General features: G+C 39.0%; 1 protein-coding gene across 4 annotated transcripts in view; it reads left to right on the forward strand.

The window, feature by feature from the left end:
- Positions 1-22,984, forward strand: part of CCNY (cyclin Y) — a 129,345-nt gene that overhangs the window by 50,993 nt on the left and 55,368 nt on the right. The window contains exon 1 of one of the 4 annotated variants that reach the window (XM_056335895.1): positions 1,295-1,547. The exons of 1 other annotated variant lie outside the window; for it this stretch is intronic. In XM_056335895.1, the coding sequence (XP_056191870.1) occupies positions 1,478-1,547 (70 nt within the window). In that variant the 5' untranslated portion in view covers positions 1,295-1,477. Of the gene's footprint in view, positions 1-1,294; positions 1,548-14,458; positions 14,482-19,881; positions 20,015-22,984 lie in introns of those variants that run through there. 2 more of the 4 variants (XM_056335898.1, XM_056335896.1) reach the window with 2 other exon arrangements.

Genomic DNA, 22,984 nt, shown 5'->3' on the forward strand with positions numbered 1-22,984 from the left:
GTGAAAAGTTTCTATTTATATACCTTCAAGCTCCAGAAGGGATAATTGTGGTAAATAAGAGCCAGTATCTTTTTGAGTGCCTGATTTGTTATTTTTTTATAAAATCTGGTTTGTAATTGTTTTCCCTGATGTACTGTTAGTCTTTTGATTGTCCAACTAATCAACTGAATCTGTATAAATCTGAATAATTTCAGAATTATTCAATTGGGAATAATTCTGAAAAATTATTTTATGTTATTCCTTATTATTCTAAAAGGAACAGCTGTGCTGAGATAGTTTAGTATAAATTTTTTTCCCTGATGGCCAAAGGTGTTCTTTGTTCTTTATTTTTCTTAAGACCAAACCCCACTACAAGCAAGTGAAATTGTATTGTGAGGGGTTTTTGTGTTGTGTCAAAAAGACTTTGTCCATTAGAATAGCAATTTCTTCATTTCATTTTTGTCCTACTTTATTTCTTTATTAGCATCTTTGACATTTTTCCTTCTTTTAATATTGAAAACAAGTTAGTTCAGCTTCAGGTTTGTTTTATCTATCACCTGGCATATCGTATAAAAAAAGTCAATGAAAAAAGGAAGGGAAAAAAGAGGGAATGTTGGTGGATCTCCAGGTTAACTGCTTTCCTCAGTAACTGACTGTCCTAAATAGCTAAGTTACTTCTAAATTCTACTGTCATGGTTGTCTGATAATTTTTTCTGTGGTGCCTCATTTGCTGTCTTCCACTTCTAAAATGGGAGGGGGGTTGGGGGGGAAGGTGAGATTCGGTAGAATATTGGTTTCTTTGAGTTTGTGTTCCAGATTCCAAGGCTGCATTTTCTTACAAGCAGAGCGGCAGGATGCAAGATTTTCTCAACCTTTGTGAGATAACCCAAAGTTTTAATTTTTGTGGCACTGAGAAGGCATATGACAGTCTTTAAATGTAGTGAGAGCCACTGGCAGAACAGAGAGGGTGACTCGGGAGCAGTCCAGTGCTCTGTCCCGTGGGGAGTCTTTGCATTGTTGTTGGATCTAGTAGAGTGAGCCAAAAGCAAAGCTTTTAATTGCATCAGGAGAATGGGCAATGTTTCTTCATTTGCATTTTCGGTCACTGCAGCCTATTACGAGCTATCAGGATGATGAAAAAATTCAATTATTACAGAAAAGCTTGATAAGAGTTACAAATGAACCTCTTTTTTCCATTTTCCTTCATCCAGTCAGCCTCTGTTCTCTGTTGATTTTGTTCCTCCTGCTGTTCCTGTATATTGCAGGCACTTGTAATTTTCCTCTTGAGCTGTCTCTGCATACTTCTTGCGAAAAATAAAACAGAATGGAGAAAGCCCTCTCAATGCCTTTTTTTCTTTTTTTTTTTTAACTTAATATACTGTTGTTCTTCAGAGCTAATAGACGTGTGGGAATTCAAGCAAGATGAAAAGAAAACACCTAACAGGAAGACTATGTCATTTTTGATTGAAAAATGTTCCTGAACTAACTTGAAGATTTAATGATAGTTCCGTTAAAACAAGGAGTAAAGAACATCTTTCACCAACACCTAAAGGGTCTAAAATGTTTTGGTGAGTAAACAAAAAAAGAAAAAAATATCAAGGTACCAGAGCTGGAAAGTGAGAACACCAGATATTTCTACTAATTTTCACTAATGGTTGGTGGCATCTCCCTATGAAATAACAAAGCCACAACATGTGTTTTTTGTGATTTAAAAGTAGAACTGTTTGCCAGTCTACTGACATAGTAATTCATGTCATTGATCATTGCAGATCAAAACCAACAGCCTGTTCTCTAGTTGGTAATGCAGTATGGCAGAATGATAGTAGAATATCAGTTCATTTGATGCAAATTAAAATTAACAGGGAATTTGATGGTGTGGTACTGGTTGTAATGCATGATAAATTTCAAAGGTGCAATACAAGAAATGAGGTTCTAAATGGCAAGCTTTGTTTTCAACTGTATATTAATAGAAACTTGATTTTGGGGCAAAATGTCTTCTCTGGTAGCAACTGTAGCTAGTGGTAAAAATGTTTGAATAGGCTTTTCTGTGGTAGTTCTGAAGAAGGGTGTTGTGATCATTGAAGCTGTGTTGCAATGAACTTCTTCAAAGCCTGAACAAAGTCTAGAACGGAGTAATTAAAAATTGGGTGTTAGTTTGAGTAAGGCTTATTCTTATTCAAATAAGGAAGTAGGAAACTTGGATTTAGATTCATGTTTTACATTTTCAGTTTTCTAAGGGAGAATTGGTTAGATCTGGTTTATATAGTAAATCTTTTTGTTGGCCAGAGAAGAAAGTTCTACAGGTTAGATAAGCAGCTGTAGTTTTATCTTTATTTGGTTACATAGGTTAATCTTTATATTTCTGTTAGAAGGTGCTAAATGATTCTTCTTTTTATTTACATGAGAATAAGGTTCCCCAAATATGTGCATCACTCATGCATATTTTACTAATATTATCATATTATACTAATATTATAATCATTAATTCAGAATGGTGGCCTGTCTGATGTATAGCAAGGATAACCACTAGTAATATTTCATGCTGTCTTCCAAGGTGTCAGTAGGGCTAGCTGTGCTTGATAAAAATAAAAACGTATACTTGAAACACTGTGCTAACACATAACTCACTTTTAAATGTGATGTATTTCAGGCTCTACTTGCAAGGGATTTAGGATTTAAAAGAAATAGACAAACCTGTCACAGCACTCTCCAAACTATCAAGCTTCAACAAGGTCTTTTACCATCTCATACCAACATACTCTTCATGCCAGTCCCTCTGCTGCCTTCTCTTCGTCTCACCTCATCCAGTGCTTGCTCTCTCAGTTCTCTTGCATCTTCCTCGGCTGCTCTCTCTTCATTGACTCTCAACCACTTAACTTAGCCAGTCACACCTGCACCTTATCTACATCAGCCAACCCGCTGGCCCTGAAGCCAGCCCACAGCTGTATATTATCAATGCTAATTAACCCAGCTTCATTCCTCTACACAAACCAAGTTAAAACTGTCTTACTGAATAAAGTAACCCATATACTAAGAATGGTAAGAAAGGGAAAGTATTAATATATTTCTTTAACTTGATAAGGAGGGAGATACAGCAAATATTATTGTCCTGTTTTAAGACCCTTTATCCTTCTGGATTTTTGAGCTAATGATTTAATTCTCTGCTGGTTTTATTAATAGATTATGCAAGCTTTCCTATTTCAAATTGAATTTGACTTGTTCACTTGGTTTTATTAATGAAAATAGCTTCTGCACTGGCAGAAGAAGCAGTTATTGACAGAAACTAGTTGAACGTTTGGTCAGCAACTCGCATCAATTGAACCTTTTTAAAGCATCGGTTGAAAATATAAGGGAAAACTTAAACAAACACCCTGAGGGCTAAGCCCAGGACAGACAAAACTCTCAAGTTATTTAATAGTTAATTTTTTGAAGGAAAAATTCTTAATTTAAACACCTTCCTTTGACCCTTCTTTCCGCTCCCATTTATCTTGCACAGATTTCTGCCCCAGCTTTGACTAGGAACAGCACTGCAGGAGTTCATTGTGGTGGTCGGAGGAGACTGTAGCATAATATTATTCACTGGCTTTTGGAAGTACGAAATTTATTCTTGCCAAACACCAGTCCCTGGCTTTAGAGCTGTATTAACAGCTGTGTTTCTGGACTTGTATCTAGCACTGAACAGGAGCAGTTTTATGTTCTGCTTAGACTTTTTTCCTTTCTGTTATTCTCCCTTCTATTCTCATTTGCACCTCACCTTGAATTTTAGGAGGATCATGGATTTTTTTTCTGAGTTTCTTCTCTGCAGGAGGTCTTTGTGAGGGCCTGTGCTAGAGCATCCTATCTTGCAGGCAGCCCTTTTGCAGAGCCCTGAGTGCTTCCCCGCAGCAGCTGAGTAGAAAATCCTGGAAAAACCTCCAGGATGTAGCTGCTAGTGTAAGTTATATGGAATTTGTTCCAAATAGTCATCTGCTGTTGTTTGGCACCCTCTGACCGTCTCGAAAACGTATTTTCTACCAACTTATAACTGTTTACTTGTTTGATTTTTCTCAGGTTTTTCCCAGACAAAATCAAGGTTGAGGTTGAGGTAATGGGGACTTGCAAAGTGCATGTTCCTCTTTTTGGTGCGGAGTGGAATCTTCTGGCTAAGATTCTCTGGCCCATCACGGTCCAGACTGTATTCAGAGGCACATTCTCCAAATGTTTTATTAGCTAGTAAGATGTGATCAGAAAAAAACATTCAAAGCCTGGCAGCGTTGGAAACTATTGTGAAAAGATGTACTAGAGCACATGCTTGAATGGAATGGGACATTCATAAGGGGGAGAATGGTGAGGGTTTGGATGAAGTAACAGAGCAGCAAGGGATGGATGGTCGCCAGCTGCTACTAGTAAGACAAGTTAGTTGTACTTGGAGAAGTTATTGTATCGGTTGCAGAAGGGGTTACTTTTGATGACTTGAGTAAGGTCATCCTTTTATAATTTTTCTTGTCCGCTTTACTGAAGACCAAGTAATAATGTAGTCCTGTTTGAAGGGTAACTTAGCCAAAACACGTCACAATGTTCTGCTGTCGGTAGTGTAGATTTAAAGAGTTATTTTTTCCAAGTGTGATAATATTTCTACTTCCCAAAATAATACGTATATACAAATGTCTTAAGATGGAGGACAGCAGCTGTGTGGACACCAGGCTGCACCAGTAGTGTTGAGAATGTAAATATTTTCAAGGAACGTTGGTGTGAACTAGAAAGAAGGTATTCTATAGCAAAATGCAAAATATTTCTTGAAGCTCTGCTTTTGGGCTGAGTAGAAGTTAAATAATAATGGGAAGATAGGCTTTTCTTTTAATTTAGATATAATCAAGGGTCTTTATTGATAATCTTTATGAACTTTTGTCTGCCTGTAAGTAGTGAAGGCTTGAGATAACTGACTGTGGTGGAATTCAGTTCTCTGTGCAGTGGTCTATCATTTCTTATGCCTTTACTGTTGAGTTCTTCCCTTTATAAACAGAAGATAATCGAAGCTTGGAGTTGCCAGTGTTGAAATGAGGAAGTCAGAAATGAAGTGAGAAAATGGGAAGTGGGGGTTAGATTCTGTGAGTGTAGTGAAGACTAGTGCAGCCTGGATTACTGATTTACATAAACTGACAGTATTCGCTGTTTTAAGGCTTTTGCACTTCATTTGCTGACATGTTCATTTGTAATTTTTTAAAACTTCTGTTGAGAGTTTTGTTCAACAGAAAAGTGTGCATCTTCAGGAAAATTAATATGCAATCAGTCATCTGTGTACACGGTGAAATTTGTAATGCTACAGAGGTTATACATAGCTGGCAAAAACTTGCATTCACATGCTTTTTTTCATTCCAGGAAATATGAAGTTGGCTTTAAGAATGCTCTTGGTGGTGTTAACTATTTTATTTTTTATTGGAGAAATCCAATAAGATATATTGATCCTTGTAAAAGAAAGGGAGGTAGATAAGGATATTTTGCAAGCTGCTGCTCTGTTCTAATCATTCCTTTTTTTTTTTTTTTTTTTTCTATTGCTTATTGCTTTCTGTGGTGGCTTGAAGGAAATGATTTTCCACTTGATTGTGTATGTGTTATTTTATGACAGTTGGAGACATACTAATTTATTACAGAATGGATATGAAATTTTTCTAGTGATGAGAAGTGGGAGGAAGAGCATAGAGAAAGTTTTCCTTATGACAGTTAAAAATAACGAGAAAAATTTGCTTGGGAAAAAAACCCAACATTTTGGCAGAACTTTAAGGCTATTTTGAGACACCAGCTTGTCTTCTCTCTGTTTGTTAAGGTCCCCTTGGAATCAGAAGTGAACAAAGCGGTGGCTTTTCTGGATGCCCTCTGTTAGTAAAAATATGATTCTTCTGACACTAATGTGACAAACTCAGAACAAAAGTGAAAAGAAATAGTTTATGTCTTATCAGAAGAAAAAAGGTGTAATTCTGTTAGATTTTCAGGGAAATAGGGAACAGTTTTCTGCTGTGGTCTGGTCTCACAAGTGTAAAAAAAAAAAAAAAAAATAATGGGAGTATGCCAACACGGGCTGCCTGTATAGTTACTTAACCCATAAGAGTAGCTCTTAGAGTGTCAGCAAAACAGAAAGTGGAAATTTACTTACATCATGATGGATTCACCCAATGGCAGAAATACAGTAAGTTTTTTTTGTAGCATCCAGTCTTTTCCAGAGCCGATTTGACTGATCAGATCTGTGGAGCTGACACCATTCTACTTGAACACTCCTTAGCCTGCTGTCTGAGGGTCTCAGCAGTGCTGGGACACCTGCTATGCTTTCTGTGTCTCCGGAGACTATGGCATTGCTTCTTTCTTGGCAGGTCTGAAAGATTTCCTGGGTTTAGGCTTTTTATTACTTTGTCCAAAATGGAGCTTCACATCCTGACTGCCTTAGACTCTCAGATCTGTGCTAACTTCCAGGGTATTTCAGGGCTTAAACACTACAGTGTCCTAGATCTCCATCCGTATTGGCTTTCTGGGGCACCCACTGCGTGTATAGGTGTGTGTTATGTGTCACCCTGTTTTAGGATGTCATTGCTATTTACTTAGTAGTATAAAATACACACAAATTAGGCAAAATTGTATACTCTCTGCTCTGTTTCCTCTTCTGGAATGTTGTTTGGCTCAGGAGGAAGATCCAGGATTCTTTTGTGAGAGCACATATGTTCATTCCTTCTCCACCTCAAACCCGCCCAAAGCCTGCCTGCACCAGCTCTGTCCTCTTGCCTCCTTTGGTAGCTTCCAGTCCCCAGTCTTCTTTTCTTAGACAGCTAAGTAGCTTTTTCAACTTTCGTTAGTCCTTAAAATATTTGGTTTAAGTACAGATGTTTTAGTTGGCTTAATTTGGTGGGTACATGCTAAGGTCATGTTTAGAAAGGATAGACTAAGGCACTCCAAGATGTGGCAGCTTTCTTAGTAGCAACTTCTTAAAATCTGAAGGTTTTCATAGGCTCTGTGTAAACTCTTTCCCTGAATCGTTACACATGGCTATTGATTTGAAATTAATTTGTGTTGCTAAGTGCAAACGGTCTCTTACAGACTGCTGTGTGAGCCTTAAGGTGTTATGTGGCGTACAGGAAGAAACAATCATTCTTCTAAAATGTTTTGAGTCTGAGTCGATACACTGAGGTTAGGAATTCAGGAGAATAACTTATGTAAATTCACATAGTAAGTTTGTGGCAGGGTTGGGTAACGCTTACCCTGAATCTCAGGGGTCTCAGCCTTTTGCCTCAACTATAATTACAACCTTCCCTTTGTCATGCTGAAGAAAAGACAATACCAGAAATACCAGTAGCTGATGGCCTGCGGGTGCTGTGGAATACAATGTATGTACCCAAAGCCAAGGCATGAAGCAAACCTTTTGAGATGAGGGTCTCAAAAATTGTTTTTTACTTTGTTCATCTTGGTATTTTGAAGAAATGAAGTACTGTGAACTCACAGAATATATTTCCATATTCAGTTGATCAAAATAATTTAGAGCATCTCCTGTCAGCATTGGTGAAAATTGACTAAGATCTTAAAAAGACTTCAGGAATGGATTGACTGTTTTCCACTTATTCATGTGGGAGCAAGGTGGTGTCCAGTTGTGGGAGTTTCATCTGCATATCTCAAACAAGAAACGTAAGGTAAACCACGGAAAAAAATTAAAAACTCTCATTAACTGATTTTCAGTATGCAGGTATAATCGTATTGAGGACAAATCATTGTCGTCTTTGAAGTTGCACAGATTGGAGACAGTGTCAAGTTCTAAAAGTTGAAAAAGAGAAAATAAAGTTGACGCTAATGATTTTTTCAAAGGCTGATAACTTTCAGCCAGATTCACCTTGCTAGTACTTGTGCTATAAAAATATGTCAAATTGAACCTTGTCTCCTTTCTGTGCTGTTCTTCAGTTCTGTGAGTCTTCAAATAGAATATTTGGAACTTTCCTTAATGTTGCAAAAAGTGAATTTTAAAACTTTCTTCCTGTGGTATTTTTGAGTATCATAGCCTGTTGCTGGTAAATGAAAACAGACTGACTCTGCTGATACCTGGAAGACTTCCAGTTGCCTTAAGACCAAGGCAGGCTGAAGAGTGATAAAGGGAACAGGCAGACCTGTCCAGCGCTGCTGTCACTAAACTACTGATGTGTTACGTGCCTGAGTGTTTATTGAAAAAAGGCTAAGGTTCAGGCGGGTCACAGATTCTCAGAAAAAGCTGCCAACAGCAATGACGTCAATGCCAGTTCTGATGCTTGTATTTTATGGTGACTGATCTGCTGGTATTTGGACTGAAACTACTGAGGTTATTGAATAGTATAAATTGGTATAAATCTATTAACTTCTTTGGAGCTCCTCTCATTTATGACAGGACCATAGCCCGAGTTATTGAATAGATGTCCTATATATTTTTAATTTTTTTTATTTTATCTTTTTTGCCTGTGTGGCTTTTGGATTTTTGGTGATTTTTTTGACAATAAAAAGTGAAGGAACTCAATTGTGATTTCAGCTACATGGATGTGTACTTTGGAAAAATATGCTGTCGAGCTTTTGAATGCATTAGAAGTGGCAGGTTTTCCGGCAAGCCTTCATATCCCTCCCACATATCTGGACATTATATAATCAAATCCTCGGTGTGTTTCATGTCGCTAGGACAAAGTACAAACAGCAAAGTGAAATTAATTCTTGTCCTTATATAAAAGGAGGTTGTGAGCTGCCGAATTTTGCAACGTTATTACAGCAAAAGTAGCAAGGAAGTTTTGGTGTTGGTGATGAGGACCAAGTACAGATTGGATCCAAAGTAAACGCGGGCAGCAGGTGGAACTGGTGATACAAGTAATTTTTCTGCACAACTAGGATGCAGATGAGGGGCAGGCAGAGTAAGGCAGCCATTGTCTTTTTGGAGGTGGTCAGAGGCCAGTTGGGTCTTCAAATCATAAGACGTCATTGTACCTTCACACATTTGAAGAAATTTAAGACAATGAGGGAACACTTAAACATCATAGTTTAATAAGAGTATTTTTTTATTCGCTTTGTTATGTTCCATTTTGTAGTTTGTCTCTCTCGCTGGCAATGGTCATGATTTACAAAGTGTGGGAAATCTCTATTTTTAAAAGTGTGTATAGAATGAAGATGTTACATTGAACATTTCTCTGCATCCAAAACCTGTTACTTTTTAGAAATGTGAGCTTGTGGTATTTTGACCAAAAAAATCATTCCACCAAGGTCTTGGGGTGTATAAAAAGTGATGGTGTTTTTGATCTGCATTTACTGAAGGGTTAGAAGTTTCTGTGGCTTTCACTGAGCAGTGATGTGCTTCAGGTGTGGCAGGCAGCCTGGTAGGCACTGGTGGCATCAGGATCCAGTCCCTCCTTACAGCCAAGGCTTTTTCAAAACCTCACTTTGTTGTATAAATGTGTGATAAGCTGTGTTGAATAACATATTTAATAAATATTTTCAAAAGTGTTCAACAAAGTTGTTAGATGCTAACTCATGAACTATTGCTTTGCCATCCCGTGATTTGGTGGTCTCCCCTGCCTGTTTCTGAGTAGGCTTTCAGGTTTTGGATATTTTCTTTTACTAGCTGTTGCAGCTCTTCTTTTCCCTGTGCTTTACACAGTATTGCCTGTCCAGTATAGTACCTCTTTTTTTTTTTCCAATTTCTGATACTGTGTTTCTCTTCTTTATTTCATACTGTGTTTTCCTGTTTCTCATGCTATTCCACATACCTGAAGTAACTGCCCACTGCAAAATGTAGGAACCATAATAAGCAAAGCAACAGAAATGAAAGCTGAAATCCCTCTTGTGTTCCTTTTAAAGACAGCAAGGGCCTACAAAATCCTCTGCATTTAGTCCATCTGCAAAGTGGAAGAAGAAAACTAGACCACCAAACCCTAAAGCCTCCATTTGTCTCTACCAAAAAGTACTGTAAATTTTTCCTGCAGAGCTAGCAACTCGTAATAATTGGTTTACAAATCGGAGATGTATGGTTTTTAATGTATAGCTTCAGTCTAGATATACACCAGTAGGAAAAAGAAAAGGTTAATGACCAGTTCTTCCTGGACTGGTCCAGATCCTTAGGCAGTTCTCAGTGGATCGATTTGTGTATAGTGTTGGATGGGACATGAGCATTATTCCAACCAGAAAAACTGCAACGTGGCAATCTGCTGACCTGGGAGTTAACTAAAGCTGTAGCATGGCCTGGAGCAGATGAATAATTGGGCCCTTACTGAAAATTTTGTTTGGACTTGCTTCACTTCTGACTCATCTGTATTTTGGTTCCTGTGGTTGATGCACCAGGCATGCCATACTGCCCTTTCCCGCTGCTTTCTAGACCCAGAAAGGCAGATGCATGTCCAGTTGGTGCTCTCTGAGGATGAAAGTCCATATGCTGCAATAAATCTCATGCTGGAAAACTGACAGAACTACAGCAGTGGAGGAAAGTTAGTTAATGTTAAACTACTAGGCAATGACAGCTTTTCTCCATACTTAAAAAGCACATGCTGGTCTAGTAAATTCGCTGCTTGGAGTTTAGTTAATTCAGATATTTTTAATAGCTCTCAAAGGACCTATTTAGTTTAATTTAATCTGTTTATTTTGGTAGTGTATCGGATTACAATGTAACAGGATTTTAATGTGAGAAGTGTTGGTTATACCAGAGTTCTGTCCAGCCCTCTCTCCTGTCTCCTGCAGGAGCTGATGCCAGAATGTAAAACAGAGAAGCGTAACAATATTTCTTCAGAATACCTAGTTGCCCTGAAATTGCATCCTGAGAACTTCCTGAGCAGTCACTGTGTATTTTGCAATTCTTAGTGAATTTGTCTTCCAGGAACCTGACTAATCCCTTTTGAACACTTCAGTAGAAGCTTCAGTGTCATGTGGAAGGCAGTTCCACAGCATTAACGTGGCTGAAGTGCCTCCTCCTTTTGTGTGGTTTGAATCTGTCTGTACTAGTTGCGTTTGTTCCCAATTCCTACAACATATTTTCTGAGCATATTTGAAGCTTGTAATTTTTGAAGATGAATTTAGATATTTTTTTCCTGTGTGCCCCAGTTTTTTGGCATTTATTTGCTGTTTTGTTGACCAGTAACTAAGACATTTTTTGTAGCCGATACTAGTATGCTATGTTATATCATCTGTAGACTTTGCCATCTTAGTAAATTTACTTCATGGTTTTGAATGTGTTGAAAAACAACTGAGAACAGTTGTTGAAAAGTGGCCATTTCATCCTGTGCTTCATTTCCTATCTTTTAAGCAATTAGTGCCTGGCCTTTTTAAGCACTGAATGTCTGCTTAGTTTCAAAAGCAGGTGACCTTGTAAAGCCTTCTGGAAGCCCAGGTAGGTTGTATCTACCCAATCTCCCTTATGCAAATGTTTGTCATTCCTTTAAGGAACTTCAGAAAGTCTGAGAGACATTCCGTCCCATTACAAAAACCTGTTTAGCTTTCCCTCTGTGTATCCAGGTACTTTAAATATAGGACACTATTGTTAAAAATAGGTTCTTCAGGAGAGTTGGACCTTCAGGTAAATAACACGTTCACTTTATGTGGTTGTTCCTGAGTGTATGAAATTGTTTTGGTTTGGTTTTTTTCACTTTTATAGCACAGTCAGAGTTGGACTGGATATCTGTTTCTATACATACAGCACTTGCCAGTAAGACCTCTCCTGTGATGTCTGCTGTCCGTCGTGTTTTAATGAAAAAACCTCTGATGAGATTTGAAGTGAGGAACTGCTGTCTGGAGTGGAATGACTTGCCATGTTTAATTTTTTTATTGGCAGATTAGACATGGCCTTCAGATTGGAAAATTTCACGTCTGCTTAGCAATTGCTTAAAGATTTAATCTATGGTGTGACTAAATGCATTCCTGACAAGACTACAAATTGCTAATGATGCGGTTATTCTTCCCTGTCGGTAGATTCCCTCAGTAGATTGTCTTGGAGGAGACTTGATGAAATCATTCTGATTAGCATACTGCATTAGACGTTATCTTTTCTGATTCAGTATATTGTTTTTTTGATTCTCTTTTGTCGTAGCAACTCTGAAAGCAGTATTGTAGACTGACATGAGGTGATTTTAACTGTTCTGTGGTAGCAATTCACTGTTGTTACTTTCAGTTGGTTGAGGACAGGTCTGAATTTGGCAATGAACCTTTGAAAGTGTTGAGCTATTTAAGGCAAAAGAAGCTCAAAAGAGTTGAACTTGGTGAGTTAAATTAGCATTTCCCTGCCAGGCAATAATATGAAGTGTTTGTCCAAAACTCTTACGTTATGTATGATCTGACACTTGCATGTGTCTTTCCAGTAGCCTTAGTACATGAAACAATTCCCATAATCTGGAAATAAGCTACTGCTTAATAAATAAGCAGCACATAGTGTCAGTGTGAATGATTAAAAGCAGACTATAGCAAACTATGGCCACGTTAGTGTAGTGCTTTATTTTTTTGTATATTTTGAATGAATTCCCTGGTACCTTTGTCAAGAAATGTATTGGGAAAGGTGAGGGGAGGCCTAGTATGGCCATCTCTGACATGCCTGAGGAACAGCAGAGACCAAACTGTTTGATGACATTACTTGGCGCTTTAGGTCCTCTCCTGAATCTGGTCTGAGACTACAGCTTCTCAGGGCAGCAGGTTTTCCGAAGAAAACGATCCATGTGTTCAAGCAAACTTAATTTGTATTCATGGTTTTGAGAAAAGTCTTAGAAGATTAAGGAAGAAAAACTGATTCTGGAACTTTCAAGATTACACGGAATTGAGGAAATTTACTCTGCCTTTCTCAGTTTCCTTAGACTGGTGACCATCCACTGTTCTGGGTTTGATCTGGTGAGGTTTTGTCTGCCTGATTTTAGAATGGCTGCGGTACTTGTAGCTGATCAGGTCAGCCTCAAGACTTGAATATTATATGCAGTAGCTGTGTCCACATGACTGTGAAAAGAACAAATAAGTTGCTTTTATCTCTTTTTTCAGTTGCCCAGAGCTGATATTAAGAGCTAGAGACTGGATCTGAAGCTAATTAGTGCTCTGGGGCTGAACGTTACTTGTCCCACGTATTGAGCCAATGTAATTTTGGGAATAAGTCCATGTTTGGGACAAGAACAAACCATTTTTGTATGATTTTAATTTAAAAGTAAATTTAAGACTTCTCTGTGACTGTTTAGAGCTAATCACATGTTGAGATTAATACGGTAAATCACAATGAAGATGGATAGCAGTGTTTTAGATCATTATAAATTCACAGCAAATAACAAGATATCGATATACTGCTTTTTATTACTCTGGAAATGGTACCTCCTGTAGCGACAGTTTTTGCAACATACTCAGTTGTTACAAGGTGGTGCTTCAAGATCAGCAATTAATAGTCTGATCTGACTGTTCTAAGAACAAATGTCAATTAAAGAACTCAAACACTGAGAATAAATGTCAATTAAAGATCTGCAATTGTTTTCTTCAAAGTTTAATGTATCCTTTTCCCTCTTCTTTGCCTGTTATGTAGGACATGTGTGAGTTAAGGGGAGTTTGAGAACAGGCAAAATACGTGGAGGTTGTAGGTTTTCAGGTTTCGGAAGCTGTAGTGTCTGGAGTCTGGGCAAGAATTACGTGGCTGCATCTGTAGTAAATATGTTTTGAGCAAGGTATATTGTATGCATTCTGTCGTAAGACTTTTAAGGAGACCAAGCCTCCTGGGCTTAGGGACAGCACTACAAGTTGGTAACGGAAGTGCTGAGTGGCTCATATACACGCGTATATACATGCACATGTGCTTTAGCTGTATGTGTTTGCATGTATGCATAAGTACAGAGTTTCAGTGATGAGAGAGTTTTTCATTTTATGTCAGTTGCTTTTCAGTTTTAGGTGGCAATCTGCATGCAGTACTGATTTTAATGCTGTACCTCGGTTGCATGTTAATTTGGTTGCCATGTGAATGCAAATCTGCAAGGGAAAAATCGAAAACCTATTATTGTAGTTTACCAAGTATCCTGTGGTGTTCCTCAAAAAAGATTGCAAATTTTTGCATATTAAAAAAGCAGCTGCTGCCCTTGGAGTCACAGATTTACCCTTACTTGTGCTAAATTTTCTGAGAAACCAGGATAGGGTTTTTTTGGTGTTTTTTTTTTTTTTTTTCTCTTTCCTGTTTGTATTTCATGCATTACCTACTTTCACTTTAGGTCACACAGTTCAGTAGGGAGGCAAAAGGAAAAAGAAGAGACCCTGGAAAGATGCAGTTTTAATAGGCATTTATTAAAATAATTTCTGTAAGGGAATTAGGAAGGGTAAGCTTGTCCTGCTTTGCTGGGCTGGTGTGATGGCTCCTCAGAACTTGAGTCACTATTGTGAAGTGATTTATTTTTTTTACAGATGAAGAGTTGAGCTACAGCTTAAGGTCCTGTACCCTGATTTGCAGAACATAACATAAGGTCATTCTGTTCCTTACCAATTTGCATGGAGATAATGTCTGGTTTTTGAGGTATGGTGAAACGCATACACCTTGGTGCAAAGCTGCAGGTAATGCTTCCATCTAAGATTCCAGTTTGTAAAGTCCGCTCATCTGTGAAATGATGGTGATTATGCTGCTGACGTTCTATTGATCTGTATCTTCATGTAAAATTGGTTCGCTTTGCCGTAGGTTAATTGGAAATTTCTGTTGACTGGTATTGTGTGTTTGACTCTGTGACAAATAATTTCCTGCCAGCTGCTAACCTCTGGGTTAAATTAGTGGCAAGGTTGGCTGAGGTCACAGCAAGCCTCACTTGGGGCATTGATAGCTTGATGGCTCTTTTGGTGTAGAATGTGGTAGTTTTGAATGTTTTGAAATGACAAGTAAAATAATTTGGTATGGCAACAGCTGGTATCATCTGTTTCGGTCTGTAATGGTACTGTGTTTATATCTCTAAAAGATTTTACATTTACCATGTTAAATTATTATCATAATGAGTGGTAAGTGCATTGTCACATAATTTTTTGATACATATATGGGAAGAAAAAGAAGATTTTTTTAAATTATTAATATTTTTTGAGTCATTTGCAACTGTATAGATTCCATTCTGTCTGCCTTTGGATCTAATAGGGTAAAGGAAACTTTCTTTGAAGTGCTACATGTGTGCAGTAAAAATACATTAGGGAAAAAGTGTTTGTGGTGCTCAGTGTCACTGGGACATTAGAGAAATGCATAAATTTCAGTTTGAGGTTAATAGGACAGCAGCTTTGTTCCTTTTGTTGCCACACATGCTGTAAGTGGGGCACGAGTGCCATTGACAAAAGCAGGCAGTAGTTAGGGTGTTAATAAAACCAGCTGGAAACAGCTGATGAAGCAGTCCAGGTGGTGACATTCTGCTGCCTTGCATAGAAATGCACTTGGAATAGGGAGATGCCAGCCCATGTTTCTGAAGGGCTGTATGCCAGTACAATCACATCTACCATGTATTAGCTGGCTCTGCATCCTTTAATGGAGGAAGGTTATTAAGAGAAGGTGGAACTGGGAAACTGACGAAAAAGTGGTGTTTAGCAACAGAATGTAAAGATCAGCAGTGAGAAAATGAGAATGATGGGAGATACACAGCAAAGTGAAGAAGTGCAAAGCAAGATACTCTTTTTAATAGTCCGCTGCAGTTCCTCTCCATCTTGCATTACTTGAGGGCAACCTTATCACATCCGATTATTGAAAAAAGAGGTTCTGTGGGAATAACGTATTCATATTATTGTTTATATTACTTAAAATATTCAGAGCAGACCATGCTTCTGAAAAAATGATGGCAAGCTTCGCCCCATCTTTGTATTCCAGCAGCAGAACTGAAACATCATGTGCATTTCCTTGCCTTTTGGTGAGAAGAATTAGACCAGCTTCACTTGGCTTCAGCTTTGTTTCCCAGACAGTGTATTCATCTGGATGAGCTGAGGCAGGTGGTTGGTTGTAGACCTGTGACCTCTGAGGGAGGCTGCTGTGTCTTGCTGTGGCTGCCTGAATCTGCTGGGCTGAAACCTGTTTCCAACTTGATGCCAAGGCGTCAGAAGCAATGTGAGTGAGCTCTTATGTATGCTGGACTCGCAGGGCTCCACTTGCTGTTCCAATGTAATTTTGTTCATTCTAGAAGACTGGTTATGCTCTCAGTATAATGAAAATTGTGTTTAAATGAAATTTTTGTCCATGAAAACCAGTAATGTCATAGGGAATGTTGTCCTCATCTATGGAGTCAGTTTGTCTGCATTCTGGCACGTGCCTGCTTTGATATCCTTGGATATCCCATGTGTGAACAGGTTTTGGGTCCAGTTGTAGTTCTTGGGCTGGATTCTGTTGAACGTGTCATGAAAAAGAATTTAATTCCTTTTGAAACATTAGTGGGAGACTTTCTGGGAGGATGGTTTTCAACTGAATACTTATCAGTGCTCTTGTGCTGTACCATATCTTGAGCACACTGGCAGGAAGGCAGGGAGACATGCTCATGCATGTGCTTGTCCTCACTCTTGCAGATTTTAACAGAAAACTGGAAAAATCTTAAAGGTAGCATATTTGAGTTGTTCCTCTTTGCTGACCTTAGATTTCCATTCAGGTAAGTGTAGGGAAAGTGATGTTCTTTATGTCAAGATACTTTGATATCAAGAACTGGCTTTTAGAGTAGACTGCATTCCGCATTCCATTATTATTATATTAATCTATTAATATATTATTATTTACACTCAACAAGAAGTACAGGGTCCTGCACTTGGGTCGCAACAACCCCACACAACTCTACAGGCTGGGGGAAGAGTGACTGGGAAGCTGCCTGGTGGAAAAGGACCTGGGGGTGTTGGCCAACAGCCAGCTAACATGAGCCATCAGTGTGCCCAGGTGGCCCAGAAGGCCAACAGCATCCTGGCCTGTATCTGAAACAGCGTGGCCAACGGAACAAGGGCAGCGATCGTCCCCCTGCACTGGGCACTGGTGAGGCCGCACCTCGATCCTGTGTTCAGTTCTGGGCCCCTCACTGCAGGAGGGACGCAGAGGGGCTGGAGCGTGTCCAGAGACGGGCAGCGGGGCTGGTGAAGGGTCTGGGGCACAAGTCTGATGAGGAACAGCTGAGGGAACTGGGGTTGTTTGGTCTGGAGGAAAGGAGGTTCAGGGGGGAACCTTACCACTCCCTACAACTCCCTGACAGGAGGCTGTAGGCAGGTGGGGTCGGTCTCTTCTCCCAGATAACAAGTGACAGGACAAGAGGAAACTGCCCCAAGTTGCACCAGGGGAGGTTTAGTTTGGATGTTGATAAAAATTTCTTCACCGAAGGGATGGTCGAGCATTGGAACAGGCTGCCCAGGGAGGCGGTGGGAGCACCGTCCCTGGAGTTGCTTAAAAAATGCATAGATGTGGCACTCGGGGACATGGTTTAGTGATGGACTTGGCAGTTCTGGGTTAATGGTTAGACTTGATGTTCTCTAAGGTCTTTTCCAACATAAATGATTCTATGTTTATATTTTATTTACACTTCAGGTGTTTTAGGGTACTGTAATGAAGAATCATGCTCTACGTTATACTCAAAGCCAGGAAAACAGTATTTGAGTATGATGTAAATATAGAAGTGTATAGCCATGTATTTTGCATTAGGCACTTTTTACAGTGGAAAATTCTATTTAAAGGTGATGATGCTTCTGAATTAATAATAGCACAGAATTGTTGCTATCAAAGTCTGTGCTGAATTCTTCATTTAATGTGGAGTAATTGTCTTTTCCTCTCTGTTTTCCTGATGGGGGAGGAGGGAGGGAAATAGATATGTGTTTGCCTTTGGTTTTTTTCCTTATCTTCTGCTATCTTACGTATAAATAAAACTTTTAAACTTCGTTTTCATTACAGTTAAGCAAAAACTAATAAATGCAGTACTGGAATATCTGAAAGACATTCATGAGATGAACTTGAGAGGGAAAAGATTTCTTAATTGGCATCTTTTTCTAAAAGAATTTTTTTTAATCAAAAATTCTAATAAAAGAGACATGTCACATAATGTTAGATGATACAATTTGCTATTGAGATGTGTCTAGTTGGGGGAGACTGCTGTGAAAGGGACTGTAAATACTGAAAAATGATACAGAAGTGAAAATCCTGGATACAAACCTTGTTCAGCCTTGTTCTGTGAAAAGTTCTGTATGTGATTTTCCTTCTAGAAGAGAAGATAAATACAGCTGTGTCCATGAGAACTGCTCTGTGTTGTAACTTGGCTGACTGGTCAGGAATAGCTGTACAGAAATGAGCATTATTTGATACAGAGGGCTGCTTTTATTCGTGAACTATCTCTGTCTCCCTCGAAGACCAAGAGCAGAACAGAGCCTGGAACAGAGTCACTGTGTAATTGGAGCTTGCTGAGAAATGTCATGCCTGTTGTTTGCTTGGCATGGTATGCAGAGAAAACCACAACTCCAGGGTAGCAAAGATCACATCCAAGTTTTTCCAGCGACCTAGCCAAACCTGAAGGAGTTTACCCTTCCAGCCAATTGCCTCTTGAAAGCCTTCCAATTTCCAACTTTCTTTTCTTTTCATAATCACTGTTAAAATATACTGGAACATCTTCATTAACATTTGTTCTTACAAGAATACTGCAGGCAGTAACACAACTGAGAGGCATTTTCATTTGGGGTAGGTTAGTTACTGGTTACACGTAACATGAAGTACTGTACAAAGGTACAGATAAACCTTGTGGTCTGACACTGATAAATCTTCATGCTGTGATTATGTGATGTTTGAATGGCATGAGCTGAAACTTCTATTGTAGACCTCACATCTTGGAAGCTTTAGTGTAAAAGCAGATGCAGTTATTGTGATTATCCTGTGAAATCAGCCTATACAATTCAGTCTTATTTTGGCTTGAAAGCTGTAAAAACTTCTGAACAGAAAGCATGCCAAGTCCATCACCAGTGCTTGGCACATCCCACGTTTTAGAGACATTAATGTACAGAAGTCTCAAATGGAAATTTTAGTACTAGATTTAGTCATACGGTTTTCCAAATGTAAGATTTTATCGTGGTTCCTCTGCATAAATTATAGTGATCTAAAATGAAGTCTGAGGAAATGGATAATAAAGGTGAGAGATTGTTTTCTTCAGTCTTGTTTCTTTGGTCTCTGCTCTTTTTCAGTCTTTGGTTTTTTCCTTCGTTTGACTAGAGAGAGATGAGGGTGATCCTCTTAGCTAAGGTATCCATTTAACTCTTACCATCTCCTGAGGGAATTATAATAACATAATGATATTTAAGGGAGTATTTTCATTACTGTACATTTAAATGGTGCTAACTGCTGTTAATAGAGGGGAGCAGCCCAGCAGAGTAAAAGAGAAGCAGAAATGCATAAGGTGTAATGAGACTTTTGAAATGATTTCATTTTGAAAACTATTTGAAGTCTACTTTTTTTCGAGGTTCGGTGTTGGACAAACTTATCTGCTGGTCTGTGCCTAGAGAGTACTGTTCCCGTTTCTCTTCTCACGGATGACGTCAGCTCATTCGTATGGGCTGGTACATGCAGAGCTGGAGCAACAACTTCACTCTTTCTGCCAGCCAGAGAAATAATGTCTCAGGTCTTGCCGGTATCCTGGAGGTGGCATAGGCAAGGGAGGCATAGCTATACTGTTATGCACCTGCATCATGGCACCGTGAAAGCCCTGCCCTTGACGTTTCAGTAAAAACCTTTCCCTTCCCTCGGGTCACCTCTGCTTCCCTTTCTGTCTGCTCCCCTGGCGATTGTTTTTTGTTTTCTCTTCCCTTTTGACATGTTTCCTGCAAGCATGTAGGGCTTAAACATTGCTTGTTTGCATTCTTTGGATTCCTCAACAAAACAACCTTTGTGGTGGTTTTGTTTTCCACCCACCAGGCCATATCAGACAGTTGCTCTGTAACATCAGGCTGTGGGTGGAGAAAAGACGGCACAGAAGTAATTTGTGTAGTGCCCAGTCAGCTGCAGTTTCCTCCGTGACGTGCCCTGGACAGGTCTATTCTCTTCTTACCTGAAATCCCTTTAAATAACTTAAAAAAAACCCCAAACTTCTGGGATGAAGAAACATGGATTTATTTCATTTCTGAGCATATGGTAGGTCATTAAACTGATGTGTGACACTATCTCTTTCCTTAATGACAGCAGTGGTTGTAGAGTGGTAGTGGTAGCCTGTGGTCCCAGGAGTGAAGGGGGGGAAGGAAAGTAATCTCACCAGATTATTTCAGAACTATTTAAATCCAAAACGAGTGTTTTACTCAGTTTAGACTTCAGTCCACTATTGAATCAGCATCAGAGCTTTGGCAGTGCAAACTTACCTGACTGTCATTGTTCAAAGGGAAGGAAGTAACGTCTTATTTTTCTGACAGAATTAACACATTTTCAGACCTGCTGCCTGTGCTGCAGCCCGTGTGCACTGTTATAAAAGCAGCAGCTTAGTTTTTCCTGTTTGTGTCATGGCATAAGCTTTGATGTGTGTTGCTCAGAAGATGGTTGCTACAGCACCCGTCCTTTATCCCCTTGTGATGCCTGTTTCTGTCTCGATAGACTCAGAAGTAGAAGAAGCTTTTATTATTTTTGTTAAAATTTTGCTGTTAAAGATTTAGTCTCATTCTTTTGTGTTTTCCTATTGCATAAGGTGTACTGACCACAAGTCTGAAAGTGTAGCCCTTTCTGAAGAACTGCAGCAGAGTTCGGTGCAGTTTTAGAAAATTTACAGATGTGCCACTGGGATTTGCTGAGGTTTTGTGCTTAATAATTTAAGTATTGCTATTTCTGAAGACTTTCTAGACGTTAGGCTAGAGGCCCCTGGGATCATCTGATCTGACCTGCATATGAATCATAAGCCAGTAACTTGCATGTAGTTATTCTTAAATTGAGCCTAAATACTCATGCTGGACTAAAGCCTAGTTTTTTGGCTGAAACGATCTTCTAGAAAAGGAAAACATTAAAATAAGTTGAGTGCACGTTCCATGGGTGTGGAGCATCAATGCCTAATTACCCTCCCTTTTTTTTTTTTTTTCATCCAAGTTTGTAATGAAGATATTTCTGCTTTCATTTCCCACTGTTTTTGTTGTGTGGTGGGCTAGATTAAAGAAAGCTTTTAGTACGTACTTGTCTCCCCCTGTGAAGGTACATGGGGAACTACAGACACCTCCTAGTTTTCCTTCTTGACCAGCTCAGCGGCTTGAACTCAGGCTCTCATTTGAAGTTTTTTTCTCTAGTCTCCAGTCATTCTTGTAGTTCTCTTCTACACTTACCTGAACTTTATTCTTACACTTTTAAAAAGTGCATACTGAGGCTGTATTCAGTGTTTTTGGTCTCAGTAATGCTTTTTAAGATCTTGTTTTGAGATTTAAAATCTTGGCTGGGCTTTAGCCCAAGTCTGAAACTGAACTGTTTTACAATTTGCTTCTTTTTATGGCTATATATGAATGTAGCTACTGCGGCTTTAGGAAGTAAATTTCTCACAGCATGCAGGATGAATCTCATTGTGGTCTTCTGGTGGTTGTCTTACACTTCAGCAGTTATGTACCAATTTGTTATATGCAACGTGCAAAATCTACTTTTTTTTTTTTCCCTTGGAGAGAGAGTGAATTTATTTTGACATGATAAATCAGAATGCCCGTTATAACAACTGTTACTTTGGCATGCTAATAAGCAAGGAAGAAAATGCAGTCTTAAGTATATTTGCATGCATTTGTAACTGCTGTCACCCAAATCCTCCAAAGATGTGTGGAATCTGTTAGACAAACTATCTCTTAGCTGAAGTTTACCTGAGGCTGACTTTCCTTTGGCTAATCAATAATTAGGTTTGATTTAAATATACATCAATATAGATATATGCACATGTATGTATATATGTATTTATAGACACATACCTTTGGTTCCTAATCCTGAGATGAAAAAAAAACCCTGAAATTTTTGTGGAGTATCACGTATTTAGGTGTTTACAGGATGGGAGTTATATTTTGCATAACCTGATAGTCTTTTGATACTGAAAAAAAGAAAATGTGATCTTTGAACAATGAAAAGATGTAGGAAAATACTCCACATTTAGGTGGAAGGAACTTCTATAGTGAAAGAGTTTTGACTTGGTTTGTCTATGAGAAGTGACTTTTTTCTTAAAAGCTGATTTTGGAGTGCAGGGTAACTGCTAGGAGAAGTACCCACTTTAAATCTTTCCTTGGTAAGGCGATGATGAGTCACAGCAGACCTAGCAATGGAGAAAATTTTTGTGCAGATTTCCATATTGAAATTCATTTTCCTCTCTTGAATAGTAGAGTGTTGCTTGTGAGTTTAAATCTTTCTTTATCTCTGACTATTCCATTACAAAATGCATAAACCTTTCATATTATGGCTGGTTTTCATGATACTTTTCTAATACTAGGCAGAACTACTGGTAACACTAAAGCAGTATGAATGTAGTATTTTCTTTAGGGTGGAGGTGACCTTTTGATGGATAACGTCCTTTGGTGATGAGTTACTAGCTTCAGATATTTGTATGTCATTTGATCTCTCTGTAACATGTTTTCTAGTGTCAGATTTGTATGTAATTGTTGCCATATTGAAAAAGGCATTTGTTTTCAAGTTGTACAATAAATGAAGACATCTAAGATCAACCAGATTGAAATCTTACTTGTGTGTTGTGAAAGTTAATCCATTCTAATGCTCGTGTGTGCTAGCATTGGTGGCTTGATGTGATCCCACAGGTAGCCTGTGGGATGCTCGGATTTGCCTGATGCTTTTCGCTGGAGGGGCTGGGAGTGGATAGCGTTGCAGGTACAGGCAGTTAGTGCTTTCTTCTGCCTGCAAACCCATAAGACCTGTGCTGTTCCTCAGAGGGAGGTCGGGAGGCAGCCTCTCTCAGCATCACTTGTGTTCTTCTGGGTGCCTCTTGCTGGGTAACCTGCACTGTGGTGGGCTTTGCCACTCCCCATACCCATGTTCTGCTCCTCCAGTCTTTGTGCAGACAGTTTGAGAAAGACAGATGGATGTGTTCGATCGCTGTTGTTGCTGGGGAGGACGTGGGAGAAGGGATGTGGAGAGAAGAGGACTTGTGGTGCT

This window comes from Falco biarmicus, chromosome 4, assembly GCF_023638135.1.
Source record: "Falco biarmicus isolate bFalBia1 chromosome 4, bFalBia1.pri, whole genome shotgun sequence".
NCBI classification, from domain to species: Eukaryota; Metazoa; Chordata; class Aves; order Falconiformes; family Falconidae; genus Falco; species Falco biarmicus.